The sequence below is a fragment of the Melanotaenia boesemani genome, chromosome 14, assembly GCF_017639745.1.
Source record: "Melanotaenia boesemani isolate fMelBoe1 chromosome 14, fMelBoe1.pri, whole genome shotgun sequence".
NCBI lineage: Eukaryota > Metazoa > Chordata > Actinopteri > Atheriniformes > Melanotaeniidae > Melanotaenia > Melanotaenia boesemani.
In genome coordinates this window covers 30,274,843-30,290,523 of record NC_055695.1, presented here as the reverse complement: position 1 = coordinate 30,290,523, position 15,681 = coordinate 30,274,843, and the positions used below count along the sequence as shown (strand labels likewise).

The 15,681-nt window shown below is 38.5% G+C and overlaps 1 protein-coding gene across 2 annotated transcripts in view; it reads left to right on the top strand.

Annotated features, from left to right (window-relative positions):
• The first annotated feature begins 1,400 nt into the window (after positions 1 to 1,400).
• rab6ba (RAB6B, member RAS oncogene family a) overlaps positions 1,401 to 15,681 on the top strand; it is a 70,436-nt gene continuing 56,155 nt past the window's right edge. The window contains exon 1 of one of the 2 annotated variants that reach the window (XM_042006894.1): positions 1,401 to 1,655. In XM_042006894.1, coding sequence (XP_041862828.1) covers positions 1,586 to 1,655 — 70 coding nt within the window. In that variant the 5' untranslated portion in view covers positions 1,401 to 1,585. The remainder of the gene's footprint in view (positions 1,656 to 15,681) is intronic. The other variant, XM_042006895.1, reaches the window with a different exon arrangement.

The following is a 15,681-nucleotide window of genomic DNA, read 5'->3' as shown; positions in this document are numbered from 1 at the left end:
TATAAGTAGTTAACTGTGTAATAGCTTTATATTTATTATTTTTATGGATGTTTGTCTCATACACAGGGACACAGGTGTGGTTACAGGAGGCAGTTCACAGAATTTTAACCCTTTTGGCCCGATGAGTTCTGCTGAAATATCCCAATAAAGCCACTGATGTCAGCAACGATGGATCTTTTGTTTAACCTACAGATCATTGCAGGGATGGGAAGGAAAATATTATTGCAGTTTTGCAGTAGTATTAAACCAAAATGAAAATCATTCAATAGATGAAAGAGTCGTGATGGCTTTTTATTTGTGGCTATAAGCGCTTCTGTGGATGTGCAGTACGTACAAGTAAATGAGGAGAAATACTGATTCATGAAACTCAGCTGGCAGGTAGCAGAATAAAAAATATGCAAGATGTTTAAAGATATTGATGATTTTATTCTATTGTCTGGTAGATTAAATAATAAGTAAAAAAAAGCCCAAATATCACATATGAACATCTTGGTTTGTTTTGATGTTAATCTTTGGTCAATTTTTAAACCTAAATAGACATTTTATTTATTCTATATCTTTTACATTATAAAGATGAAAGTTACAACCCTTAATTTTTAAAAACCCTTTGGAAACAAGCAATATTATGGGAATATACAGTGTATAATTAATCAATCAATGAATTAATTAATTCATTCAAATTTATTTAAAAAATTAAGACAGACAGTTTTAGAATTGAAAAATTTAGAAGCTTAATCTCAACTAAAGTTCAGAATTTGAACTGAATGCTTTATAAAAAAAGAAAAAAAAGAAAAGGAAATAAGCAATGTTAACAGAACATATAGAGAAAATAAGTCCATCACATGATAAATTGTATAACATTAAATAAATAAATAAATAAATGTTAGCAATAAAAAACGTGATGACTTTAGAATTAAATTGTTTAGATGCTTCATTTTATATATATATATATATATATATATATATAGGATTCAGACTGTTGTGAGTACATAACATTAGAAACACAAACAAACAAATAAAAGAAAAAAAATGAATACAAAAATTATGACTCAAGTCCAGACTTCTCTTAATACATTTTTTTGTGTCTGTGTGTTGTTCTTGAACTTCATCTTTATTTTTTTAAACCTGGAAAGAACAACACATATAGAACAAAGTCCACCACATGGTAAACTCAATAAAAAATAAATAAATGATCATTTAAAAGTCATTTAAGGATCAAGACTTGTGAATATTTTTTAAACATTTCTGTTTGTCTTTGTTTTCATCGTGTGAGTTTTAGCAGGACAGTTTTACGTCAACACCTCCTCTACTCCCTGCTCTCCCTCTACAACAGGAATGACGTCATTATATTGCCATAGCTGTCACTTCGATGACACCACGCATGCGCACAAGTAAAAAAAAAAAAAAAAAAGTGTCACGGACCGGTGCAGCTGCAGAGTGTTCTCGTCACGAAGAGACGAAGCTAGAAAGAGAGCAACATCGCCGCCCATTCCTTCTTCGAGCATCTTCACCTAACTCGAGTAGAGAGTCCACAAGTCCGGTCCAGATTCTTCTCCGGTGTAGTTTTCCCTTCTTTCTCCTCAACATGTCCGTGGGTAGTGACTTTGGAAACCCTTTAAGAAAATTCAAACTCGTCTTTCTGGGGGAGCAGAGCGGTAAGAGATGTTTTATTCATCCCAGAACTTCGTTTTCGGCTGTGTGACAAGTGAACTCGCTGCACCTGCCGAGCAGCCAGCAAGTTCATCCTGTTAGCTAGCAGCTCTGAATAAAACGCGGAGTTTCTGCTGTTTTAACTCAGTAAGAAAATGTCTCCAGGGGTAAATTTTCAGCTTTTCAGAGAGGGAGTCGGGAAGGGAGGACATCACTTTAACCAAACTAGCAGCCTTTGAAGCTTCTCACCACGGTCTGCAGCGGATTGTAGTCTGCAGACGTAAAGTTTATGAGGGACTAGAGATGCTATGATATCCGCCTTGTCCCCCGGACTAGCTTTATTTATGTCACAACCAGTAATATTTGGTAAATTCCCCAGAGAGAGAGACTGTATACAGCCTTGTGCATCATGTGAGGTGCAGTGGATGGTACAAGTTGGTAAAGACTGTATTCCCTGTGTTGAGACACACCCAGGTTGTCAGTGGCGATGAGATAACTTGTGTGGCTGCAGCTTTGCTCTGGTATTGTTCCAGTCCGCCTGTCCAGCTGAACTGTTTTTGGTGTATTGACCTGCTATTCTATAAACGATTCTTGGCTCATGAATCTGAAAATGAGCCAATCAGTGCTGCATCATGTGCAGCTCACACTCAGATTTATTTGTTATCCTTAAATCTCTGCCTCCATCCTAAGCTTTGCATGCCCACACCCTCAGACAGTCAAGAGCTCCTCATTTTCTGAGGCAACTCAGTTGTTTTTCCACAAGGCTGCAATGAACTGGCTGAGACATGATATGAATCTCTGGGTGTGTTTTGGCTTTTAACAGTTTGTCAGGCTTATGGCCCATTTCAGAGGTCCTGAGCAGCTAAATAAATCACATTAGTCGTGGCTCAGTCCTCCTACAGGTTCTATTGATCATCCATTATAGTAAGGTCATGCATTACATTGAATTGGGGTGAATTTAAAATGGTGTGGCATGCTTATTATCTTAATAGTAGTAAATTTGTGTCCATTCTCTTTTGCCTTGTCAAGAGAATGGGAAATTATTTCAGAACACTAAAATATGTTAACATCACTCAGAGGAATACAGAGTATATACTGAGAACTGGTAACGTCTTACAGCTCATATTAGAATTTGAATTAGGGTAACAATTAGCCAAGAATGAACAGAATTAATATTATTTTACACTGTGAGGATTTGGTGTTTTTATTTTATTACAAATGGAGAATATTTAGGAATTGTTACCGGGTTAGACCCCTTTTTCCTCCAGAACTGCCTTCATTCTTGGTGTCATAGATTCAACAAGGTGCTGGAAACATTCCTCAGAGGTTTTTCTCCATATCGACATGATAAAAAAATACAGTAAGTGGAACTCTAGTTACAAATTAAGTTATATTGTTGTACTAAGTATATATATATATATATATATATATATATATATATATATATATATATATATATGTGTATATATATATATATGTGTATATATATATATGTGTATATATATATATATGTGTATATATATATATGTGTATATATATATATATGTGTATATATATATATGTGTATATATATATATATATATATATATATATATATATATATATATATATATGTGTATATATATATATGTGTATATATATATATATATATATATATATATATATATATATATGTGTATATGTATTCCTCCAAAGGGGGACATGGTAGAAATAATTTGAGAACCACTGTACTCATAAAGGGATGGACATGGTCAGCAACAATACTCAGGTAGGCTGTGCTGCTTAAACCAGGCCACGTTGGTACTAAGGAGCCCAAAGTGGGCCAAGAAAATATCCCCACACCATTACACCACCAGCCTGAACCATTGATTCAAGGCAGGATGGATCCATGTTTTTATGATGTCTCCACCAAATTCTGATCCTACCATCTGAATGTGGAGCTGAAACGGAGACTCATCAGACCAGCAACGTTTCTCCATCTTCTATTGTCCAGTGTTGGTGAGTGTGTGTGAATTGTAGCCTCAGTTTCCTGTTCTTAGCTGATAGGAGACACCCGGTGTGTCTTCTGCTGCTGTAGCCCATCTGCTTCAAGGCTGGACGTGTTGTGTGTTCAGAGATGCTGTTCTGCAGACCTTGGTAGGAACCAGTACTTACTGGATTTCCTGTTGTCTTTCTATCATCTCCAACCAGTCTGCCCATTCTCCTCTGACCTCTGACATCAACAAGACATTCTGGTCCAGACAACTGCTGCTCACTGGATATTTTCTCTTCTTCAGACCATTCTCTGTAAACCCTAGAGATGGTTGTGTGTGGGAATCCCAGTAAATATTCAGACCAACAAACATGTCATGTTTAAAGTCATTTAAATCTCCTTCTTCTTTATTCTGATGCTCAGTTTGAACTTCATTAAGTCGTCTTCACCATGTCTACATGACTACATGTGTTGAGTTGCTGCCATGTGATTGGCTGGTTTAGATTAATATGTGAATAAGCAGGTGAACTGGTGGACCTGATAACATGGCCAGTCAGTGTAAATGATATTTAAACATGTTCTACGTGGTCTTTTCACACAAATTTCTTCTTGAAATGAAAATCAGATGGATGCAGTGTAGCATTAGGCCTGGTACACATAACGATATTTTTAATCTTAAGAGATTTTTTATCTGGTGGAGACCTCACACATGAAGATAAAAAATCAGTTTTGATCGTACTGCGTGGGGTGTGCTCTGAAAATGTAATCACAGAACAACACACACATGACGATGCTGTCCTGCAACTGATCTACAATTTAGTCCTCCAAGCCGGACAAACATTGAAACGTAGAAGAACCTTAGCAACAACCGGAAAAAAACGAAGAAGAAGAAACATAGTCACAACCGGAAAACACAACACCCAGCATGGAGGAGGATATATAGGACGAGGGAATGATGGTGGTCTTGGGACTAGTGTTAACAGAAAAAGCCAGAACTGAAAAAATAACAGACTAGAGATGCCGGACTTCATTTACTTCCTTGTTTCCCAGCCAGCTCGCTCTCTGATTGGCTACATTCCGTACCACGTCACCATCCACACAGTCACAATGAACGAGTCGTCGGCGTTCCTCAGAAATTGGCTCTGAAATATTGAACATGTTCAATATTCCCAACTGTCAGCTACGACCTGTTTCGGAGCAGATTATCGGGACAAATCGGCTCGTAACACACCACAGACCAAATGATGATTGGACAGGGAAATCTCACGGTGATCGGGTGTTTGCCGTCTGAGGTCGGGAAGAGGCAAAATCTGGACAAAAACAGCCCAAAACTTGTTATGTGTGTACCAGGCCTTAGCTAACAGTGTTATGTTTTGTACTATAAACAAACATGAGCCTGTTAGCTGATTTTTTACCAATCAGCTGTTTATGACATTAAGCTCCAACCAACAAACCAAAAGGAATTTAACTGCAAAAGCAAAATTCTTTTCACCCGTTCAAAAAACTGTTTTTATGTTTTGATATTCTAAATTATTTTGTGGCTGTTTTTAATTAACTAGAACATGTTTGTCTTTAATTAGCATAAATTAGTTTTATCTACAGCAGCCCTGAATTATTAATAGACACATTTCTCCCTCCTTAATCATTTCACAATGTGGAGCAGAAAGTCATCGTTTTTTTTCTTTTATTCCTCTGCTGCATGTGATGGTGTTGGTGTAGTTCTGCTGGGGCTACATCAGCTAACCTGGACAATACTGAACTTCCTGCTTTGCAGGATGTTTTTATTGTTGGTCCGTTCCCAACTTTTACACAGACACACTTCGTTTAAAGAAGTACAGGAAGTTATTGTCCTCTTTCCAAACTGTATGTCCTTTTATCCATTTGATACATACATGTTTATTTTTATATTTAGTGTGTGTAATGTTGATGTGTTATTTCTGCTGACCTGAGCCTCTACCAGGCCAGGACACTGAAGTTTCTCATTTCCTAGGTTAATAAACGACAAATTAAAAAGGGGAACAAAGAGCAATAAAGGAAGTTTGTATTTTGATATTAAGATCAAGACAGAAAAAAATTAAATCAGACCCCAAATCAAGTATGTTTTGGTCTGATCACATTGCCTACACTCCCTCTACTGCTCACCTCCAAAGGGTTTATTTCTGAGGACTTTCACGGATTACACTCCAAATAAGCGACATGCTGATTATAAACATGGGAATGTTTAAATAAAAGCAAGTATATAAGTTGAAATTTCCCTCTGGGATAAATAGAGTATTTTTAATTTAATTTCATGTTTTTGTTCTAAAACTTCAGGTAAATATATCAAATTTTGCACAAATGTTCTCTTACACTTAGGAATCAGCTTATTTGAAGTTGACAACAGAGGATATTAACTTCAGAGAACATTTGATAATTAAAATATTGGGATAAAATGATGACAGAATGCAAAAGACAAAAACGAAACCCAGTTTCTGTTGCATTTCTCAAGCACAAGGAGAGGTGATTGTAAGCAGTGTGACTGGTTTTCAGAGGCATACATCTGTTCTAGTTATATTTCTTACAGCTTGCACTTATTTCTCTTTAGTATCTGCTCTTAAAAGAAGTGGTGGTGGGGTGTGTTTGCTCACTGGCAAATCAGTTTTGACAGCACAGCATCGATCAACATCTCTCTTTCTGTTCTCTTACAAATAAACATATTTTATGTCAGGCATACAGAAGACTTGCAGGGTTTTTTTGCAGCTGTTATGTATAATGAAGTATTACAGACTTTGCTTTTCTTATCATTACTGCTGACATTGTAACTGCCATGCAATAAAGGTAAGTTTAAATCTGAAAATCTTGCAGGATTGTAGGATTTTTGGGTGAGATGCTGTGGTTGGCTTTATTCTGGGGTGTCTAAAAATGGTTTGAGCGTTTGAACTCCAGCGTCACTGGAGACCCTGCAAGTGTGTGCAATGAGGTCCCAGCCAATATGGAGTAGTTGAGTCTGTGCCTGTTATCAGTTCATGGAGACTTAATTTGTCTGCCGTCCAGACAGCCTCCTGTCTCTGGTGGAGCTGCGTCTCTCTGACATGTCTGCGATGATTGCAGCTGGTGGCCAGGCAGGCGTGAATCCAGTTGGCACTCCCAGTGTCATTTATTAATGTACAAGTCTGGACAGGAGTATGTCAGAAACAAGGGGCATTGAAAGAACAAGGGCCCTTCTTTCTTGGTGAAGTTTTCCTGTATACTGTATAGGTCCATAAGTCTGAAAAATGTGTCTATAAAGGGAAAGATAGCAGGATGTTCTGTTTTTCATGAAAGAATGAGCTAATGTCAGAAAGGTGGGGGCTTAAGATTAAGTGGGTGGAAGCAGGCAGAATGTTAAATGAGCTGTCAGGAAGGCTCTCCTCCGGCATACTTCTTTGGTTGTTTTCTACACTCCCTGTACATAAAAGGTTGGCTAAGACTTCCTCGACAAAGCTAAGGGGCTTAAGAAAGCCAATCAGCTGTTTCCAAGTCTCCATGTGCCCACGCTCCTGAAGGAAGCTTTTTTTTGCCAGCTCTAGTTTCAAACCAATCAACTAAGTCATTGTTAGAAAAGCCTCAGATTACTGATCAGTGTTTATTGGGTCATAGATGTTTTACAATGGGAAGGTTTTCAATACTGCAGGATACTTTGTAAAAGGCAGTTGTTTGGAGGTAATCCCTGTTGCACACTTAATTTCACCTCAAGCAGATGAGAATACAATTGAAACAGTAGCTGTATTTTGCTCACTCAATCATGATGCTATCTTCCATCATCTGCAGCAAAGAGGTTGTCATTAAACTAGTGCTGGCTTCGAAATTGTGCTGAATCACCAGACCAGAAAGCTTCAGAGCAGGGTTTAGTTTGTTAGTGCATCAATCATGGTTTCTCCAGGAAGTGGGTTTCTGAGCAAATTAAACTGTCTTTTTTTTCCTGGCCTGGCAGCAACTAACCCATTTCCTGCAGATATTCTGTAGATGCCACTTATTCTCACATTCGTCAGTAACATGCTGCTGAAATACAAATCCTGCACAATGATGTGGTTAAAACATTTATTTCTAAGTACGTGTGTAGTGATGTCACTTCCTGTTATTTTTAAAACATTGTGTTTGTTGAACATGGCGGAGCCTGTGGTCTTAGGTTAGCTGCTAGTTTAGCTGCTAATGTGAGATGTAACAAGCTGATAGATAGTTGACAGGTGAATGTGATGATAATGGTGAACAAAAAAATCTGACATTCGAGTTATCTTGGTGAGAAAAGCTGATTTTGGGCGGAAGTGACACTCAGTTGTGTACGTATGCATCCATCCATTATTGAAGCAACATTGATGAGGAAGGGCCTTGACCCTTATGCACTCCTAAGATTAACTTAATTAAATGCCCCTTTAAGGCCAAAAGTGTCCATGCACAGCTGCTATAAAATCATCCTAAATCAGTATTCTTTTTTTTTAGCTTTTTTTTTTTTTTTCATGAATCACTTGAACAACCTCAGACTCAAAACTACCAGACAAATATGTAATTTAAAAAATATTAACCCTTTAAATGCCACTTTAATCATTCAGTTTAATAATTATTCTTTAAAAAAAATGGCTTATTTTCTACATTATAAATATCAGAGATGTGTCCTTGGTAGTGATTAGAGTCTTGGATATGTCAAAGATTAACAGAAAAATCATTTAATATCATTAGTATTTGTTATGTATTATCAGATTCTCCCTCAGGGGACCTTTGTGGCCAAAAATGTCCCATTGACCATAATTAAAACTACATATTTTAATCTCAGTGTCATTACAGTTTGAAATCATTCATACTTTAATGTCAGCATTTCATTTGGAAGAACAGTAGGAATATTTGATATAGATTTACTTGATTCCACCAGATTCAACTGGTTTCCAATTGTAGGCAGATGAAGTAAATTATAGTATTTTTGCAGGTTACATGAAGACATTCGACTGGCAACCATCTGACCATCTTACAGGATGATCCTTTAGCTACATTGGACTCTTTATTCTTTTACCATAGACATACCAGTCTGTGTAGCTAGAAATGACCTCCAGTGTTCAACAAACGATCAGTTGAGCTGCAGCAAACAAATCACAGTAATAGCACGTCTCATCCAGGAAAAGCCAGGTTTCGACAGAATTGTGATGTGGTTTAATTTAAACCACAATGTCTCGAAATGTTGTCTGAACAAAATCCTTCCTTTTGCAAGAGCATGAAATCCAAAGTGCCTCAGGGTCTGAAGAACTGAGCAGACTGGGTTAAACCACTGGTTTGGATTTCAGGTTGCCAGGCTTTAATAGTATTCAAACTTCCCAGTTGCTAATCTGACCTAGCATCTTTTGAAACTGAAACAAGTGTGGAGGACCACAGCACAGTAAATAAAACCAATAAGCCTTTAGCTTGCAGAATTTTCCTTATCAGTATTGACTTAAAGGCCAAATTTAACCGTCGTTCCCTGAAGAGCATCTCTGGTGTATTGTCTGGTTATCTACCTGCATCTAAAAATAAACGGTTGTCTCTTTTATTGACATCTAATTGCATCTCCCCACCAAGTGTCTTTCTTTGATGGATCGAGGGAAACGGCTCTGCGACAGCTTTGATCTGCCATCGATCGGCTCAGCTGCCCGTTAATGGGCCGATCTGGACCCTTTGTTTACACCTTTAGGGCAATGGCTGTTTGTTCTCTGCAGATTTTGAGATGCTATCTAATCTATAGTTGGTTTACAACCATGCCAGTCATGTAGATCTAGGGATGCTATGCTAGTTGGTCTGTCCCTCCATTACTTAAGAGCAGGTTGGTTGGATTCAGTTTTGGCAGTTTCATCTTCTTTCAGCTAGTATTTTAATACACTTTTAGCGTCTTAGTGAATTATTTACAGTTAATATATTGATCTTGTAGCTTTGAGCAACTTTTTTTTTTTTGCTAAAATGGAGCCTGAAAGAGCAGCTGTAGTCCTTACAACAGATCAGAAATTAAACACCCCCAATGACTGCTCTATTCTCATCTCTGTGTAGCTGGCCAGTCAAGCCATCAAAAACAAATGCTGGATTAAAACTGTCAGAAACCAGAAACAGTTGACCATCGCAGCTGATTGTTGATGGACGATTCACGTGTCTGCCATCTAGCACTTAGAGAATTAAGTGCTTCTGTTCATTAATCATAAATGTCTAAACTGTATCAGCAGATCAGAGCAACTTCTACATGTAATAAAAATGATGTTAAACAACATCCGTGTGTTGCTGCTTGGGTCGTGTTAAAGTTGGACAGTACAGCAGAGGAAGAGTAATTTCCTGCATACAAACGGATCCTTATTATATTTTTATATATACATCCGATATGTTTCGCCTCCTGCAGGATAACCAGCAGCTTTTTATGCTAAAGTAAAGGTAAATGCTCAGCGTTAGAACATTAGAAAACAACTCAGCAACAGAACATTTAAATGAAATGTTATGTTATTTGCAGTTCTGTAATCATGTACGAGTCTGGTTGAGTTTACTGGAGTTTCACACGTTCAGTAGCATCACTGAACTTTACCATAAACAGACTAGAAAAACCAGAATATGTCTTCAGCGACAGATAGTAGGGCTGGGCAATATATCGAGATTGTCAAATATGTTGAGACTTTTTCACATGCGATACAGAACGAGGGAATATTGTTTATAATGAGATGGCTTGTTTTGAGTTAAAAGCTTATCGTTTTGCATTTTGCACAACTGTATTGTTGTTATGGTCCTTAAAGTATTTTTCATTCATTTTGTTTTAAAGCATAGAACTCTTAGAGCCAGGAAAATGTTCAAAAAGCTGAAGACAAGTCTATTTGTACAGCACAACTCAATGACAGGGTGATTCAAAGTGCTTTACAGAAACATTAAACATCAGAAAACAGAAGCATAATTTAGCATTAAAAACAAAAGACAAAGTAAAAAAGAAAACATTGGATAAAAACAGCATTAAAACATGATCAAGTTTAAAAATTCAAGCATAAATGAAACAGATGCAGATTTGGAATTTTTAAATAAAAACTGTTTAAATGCAGCAAAGAAAAGGGGGGGGGGGGGGGGGGGGGGGGCTAGAGCAGTCATTGGCCAACCTGAAAGTCAGTGGTTCGATTCCGGGCTTCCCCTGACTCCTTGTTGAAGTGTCCATGGGCATGAATGAATGTGTGTGTTAGGGCTGGACTTTCCTCTGCAGCTGCTACTGAAGCCTGTTTGGGTTTTAGTCAAGCGACAACCTCCGGCGGTGAAATGTGAAGCGGACGTGCAAAAAATTGCAGTTCCCCCCTCGTCCACTAGGCTGGCTGGCTTCAGAACAAATCCCCATAGACTCCCATGTTAAAAAGGCCAACTTTACAGCAGAAATAAACATGTTTAAACCTTGGACTAAAATCCATTTTAGGATTAATAGGTCAAGTTTACCTTCATGACAACTATGAGAGGGTTGAATTTTTTTCTAACTCATCCGTTTGGTTGTTTTTTAATCTTAAAATTCATCATAATTAGGGGCGTGTCCTTTTGATTTACATGTATCCAGCATCCGCGACAAGAAGGGAGAGTGTAGCACAAGCGCGGTTTTTAGCTGGCTCACAGCGCGCCTTAGCTTTAGCCCGCCTACCTTCGTTAACCGGTTAGCTCACGTTAGATCCAAGTTGGCTCAGTTAGCTCTTAGCTACAGGCAGCTCGGGGTTCGATAGACGTCAATCATCCACTCCCACTCTCACAACCCCCCTCTCAGCTCCGCCACTTTGTCCATTTTTGTATTTTCCGGGAGCGACTGCAGGCGTGACGCTACTACGATAGCGACGGTAGGAACCGCCCAACGAGCTTCACTTTTGCTCTTCAGAAACCTACGGGTGACGTCACAGAGGCTCCGTGCATCTTTTATGTACAGTTAATGGTTTTAGTGCACTGATGATTCATTCCTACAAGGTCCCGTATTATACATACGGCAAAAATAAAACAAAGAAACATCCATCTCTGCATACCACCCTCTACAGAAAAATTCCACATCAGATCCAAAACGACGGGACAGGAATCAAAAACATACAACAGCACAAAATCCTGTCAAAATGACCACCCGTGGCAGAAGTGGGTAGAAATGATCTTATTTCCTCTGTCTTTTATTAAATATTAAAACTAGTTCTAATGGAAAATCATGTAGTTTTAGGAAAAGTCAGGGACCAGCAAGACTTCATGATTTTATTTGACAAAGTTAATGAAAATTCAAGTTTTTAAAGAGTCAAAATGATGTTCTAGTGTTAAATGCATCTAAGTTATACAAAATAAAGATTAAGCAAGAGTCAGATTTCAGCTAATTTCTGTTTGAGTACTGTCTACTCTTAAGGTCCAGAAACTTGAGAAAGTACTTGATTTGAATAACCGTAGGTCAGTAAGTGAGGTGACTGAGTTTGGTAGAGGGAGGGGAACCGCAGGAGAAACTAAAAATCCTGGTAATTATACTTTTAAATTAATGTACAGCTACTGTTTTAATGCACATTTTAATGCACTGTTCCAGTATTATTTATGTGTCAACCAGCAGCTATTCTGCTAAAGGACAGCTGGAAGTCAAAGCTAGCTGGACGTTTCTACATTCTCTAATCAGGTTGAAAAGAAATTTTTAAAACCGTTTTTATAATGTAGTTTACAGAAAGAAGCCTCTCGGGTCCAGGTAGAGGTCCTGTAGCATTTTCAATTTGTGTTCTCTGAGAGAAGTCCAGAGGTATTATTTAGGATTTATTTATTCTTTACACAGCAGGAGATTGTTGTTATTTTATCATGTTGGCATAAAAAGATGGAAATAAAACGTAAATACCTGTAAGGAGAGTTAATGTGTTTTTACACATTTATAGCGTTGTTGAACTAATTCATGCAAATTGTGATAAAATCGTGATGATAATCATACCAAGAAAATCTAAAATCGTGACATCCCTCGTGCACAACAGATACAGCACAAATCCAGCTCATGCTCTCTTCTTCAGATAAGACTTTTATATGTAACCTTAAACTGCCTCTACCGAGGCTCATGTTTGTGCTGCAGCACCTTTTAAAAGCCCATTTGATCCTAGCAGAGTGATTGTAGTTGTATATGCATATGCTGCACAGCTGAGTGGGTGTGTTCTCACAGGCCCATGGGAAAAGCACAGCCTCATTTATAAACTCTGCCCAGAATAAAGCAAATCTGTCTGCAGCACATGCAGAGATGTAGAGAAACTTACTGATTCAGCTCCACCGGGCGTGAGCCAGAGAAAAGATTTTGGAGGCAGCATCTGATGAAACCGTATTACAAAGAGCAGGAGTAGAATAGTAATAAGTTATAACACATATAACTTCACACCCTGTCAGGGATTTTTTTAAATGCTTATCGTTATTCAGCTGGAGAGACTTTTCCTTTTCTAAATCGTGTCTTAGAAATGGATTGGGATCTTGCACAACAAGGGATCCTTTAAAGGGGAAAGATGTAAAATCCCATTTAAACCTAATCCCAGTTGCTCAAACAGAACAGCTCTGGGAATAAAATCCCTGCAGTAGAGGAAGGCTGTCATTTACCCAGCATGGGACCTGACACCGAGTTCAGCTGGTCTCCATCGGTGTTTACCCTTTCTCTAGCTCCCCAGATGAGCCCTCCTCATGTGGCTGTAACCTTCTCCTCATGAATGCAGCATGATGAGTCATTCACTGGTTTACAGTAAGCAGTGCTTTATTTATAATACAGCTCTCTTTAATGGTTAATAAAGTAGATGTGACTGTAATGAATATTGTCTCATTTAGATATTGGTGTTAGCAGCATGCAGACAGTCCTGCAGGGATTTCTGGGCCACGTTCATCTCTTCCGTTAAATGGAGGAGGGAGTGTTTTCTCTAACTCAGTGGGCAAAGATGTGAATCATGAGCAGATGACTTGCAGAGAAACAGGTGGCAGAGATGCTGTGGGCAGGACCAGTCCAATCCTCTAATATTCACATTTTCACAGAGCTTTTCCCAGAAATATTAGTTTTTATTTTCATTTCTCTGCCCAAAACCTGTTATTCAGCTCTTCCTGTTTTAATAAAATCTGGACGGCATCTTCATCTTTTGTCTTTCTATTTTTTTTAAACCGAGATGCTACAAGTAACTAGGGTCAAATTTATAACTAACTGGTATCACAATGAAACCTTCCTGGTTCATTCCTCACATTAAGACTATTTTTTGTTTTGTATTGCAAGTTTTCTTAAATGTTATGTTTAAATATGCAAATTAGGCCAAAAATGCACTAATTTGCATGTTTCTAGGAAAAAATCTGAACACTAAATTAAGCCAGGTTCAGATTCCTTTTTACAGGGGGGTCCTTCTATTTATATTTATCACTTCACAATATAAAAAATACTGTCATTAAACAGAACCCCCCCCCCCCCCCCCCCCCCCCCCCCCCCCCCCCCTTTTTTTTTTTAACTTCTCAGCTTTCAAACTCTGTTGGAATTGCGTAGATAGCTTGAATGAAATTAAGAATTACGTTGATTTGAATTATGCATGTCACTTCCTGTCAACATAGTCACAATTGAAGGGTTAAATTTGCTCATATGTCCAGTATATTTACAGTCAACCTAATGAATTTCCCCTCTAAACCACACAGTTGCTACATTGAGCGTAGTTTATCATTGAGTCTGATTTTGTCGGCTGTATAAGACTTGAGTGGATCTGATAATACTTAGTGGATGCTGTTTTCATTTCTCCATCCTCTAGCTGCCCTTTGCCTTGTCAGAATTTAATTTAAACATGAAACCGTCATGTTGGTGTCTCTGCAGCCCTCTGGACTGAAACAGCAGAGTTATGACTTCTGTCTTCTTTCCCAAGGTAGTAATGAACACCATATATCTCTGAGCTGCTGTCATACTCAGGCCAGTTTGTCGTTGTGCTCTGTGTTTGTGTTTGTTGTTGTTTTCAGTGAAGTAAAATGCCTCATTAGGCTGCATAAGAGCTGAAATAGCTTTCAGAGTGCCTCCTGTGTGCATAGGAGCCTTTTGTTGTGTCTGAAAGCATGTTCATCCATTATGCAGAGGTATTGGTAAATGGATGTGTCCTTTTCAGAGTTCATATTGAATTTTTTTACTAGTACAGTCCATGTGACTTACAGTGTAAGAACAATCAATTCTGCACAGATTTTTGATACCATCACAACTCTGCAAATCTCATCTGTTTATTTTGCTGCTATGACTCTATTATATAGGATTATACTATGGTCTGGGTGAATACTCGATTCTGATTGGCTGGAGGGTGTCCATTAAAAAGTGATAATGGACACCGATTAAAGAAGTTCTGGTCAAATAGCCTTGTTGTTGTTAATTATTGAGCTGGCTAAATTCTAGTTGGTATCCGTGGCAACAGAAACTCAGACGCCGGGTTGCAGATCATGTCTGTGACGGTGCGTCGTTCCTTCTCCATCATTTTCTATGTAAACTTGCGCGAGGAAGCGAAAATCGCTGCCCTCCTCCAGCCAAGCGACAGGCGACAGTCGTGCATGTAAAATGTTGCGTTCGTTCAAGCGGACGTGCACACGGGGGCTTGCGACGCAACACAAAAAAAAAAAAAAAAATTTTGTGAGTCGCAACTAAATAATCCACCAGCTCCCAGAGTCACAGAGAGACAAACGTTATAAACAAACAGAACTTTTTTCTCAATTAACACAGTGAACAATCCGGGATTTAAGAAACTCATCAACACTTTGGACAAACGGCATCACTGCCATCTTAACACCATGTTAGTGGACTGTTTCTTTCTTCCCTGTATGATGAGTGTAGTGAGGGTGTTGTGAAAGACGTGGTGACCGTCCAATGTTTCGCCACCTCTACGGACCTGTGGTCAAGCCGCACCAGAGCCGTATAGAAATGTCGCGCTACATTTTATTGACGCGGATTTCAACGTGAAAACGAAATGTCTCCAGACTATTTTTTTCCAGATCACACCAGGAACATAGCTGCTGGTCTGAGACAAACAATAGCTACGGGGACCTGGTGGAAAGAAACTAGTCGGCATTACCACAGTACACACTTCAAATGTAACCCCCACCACTACTCCACC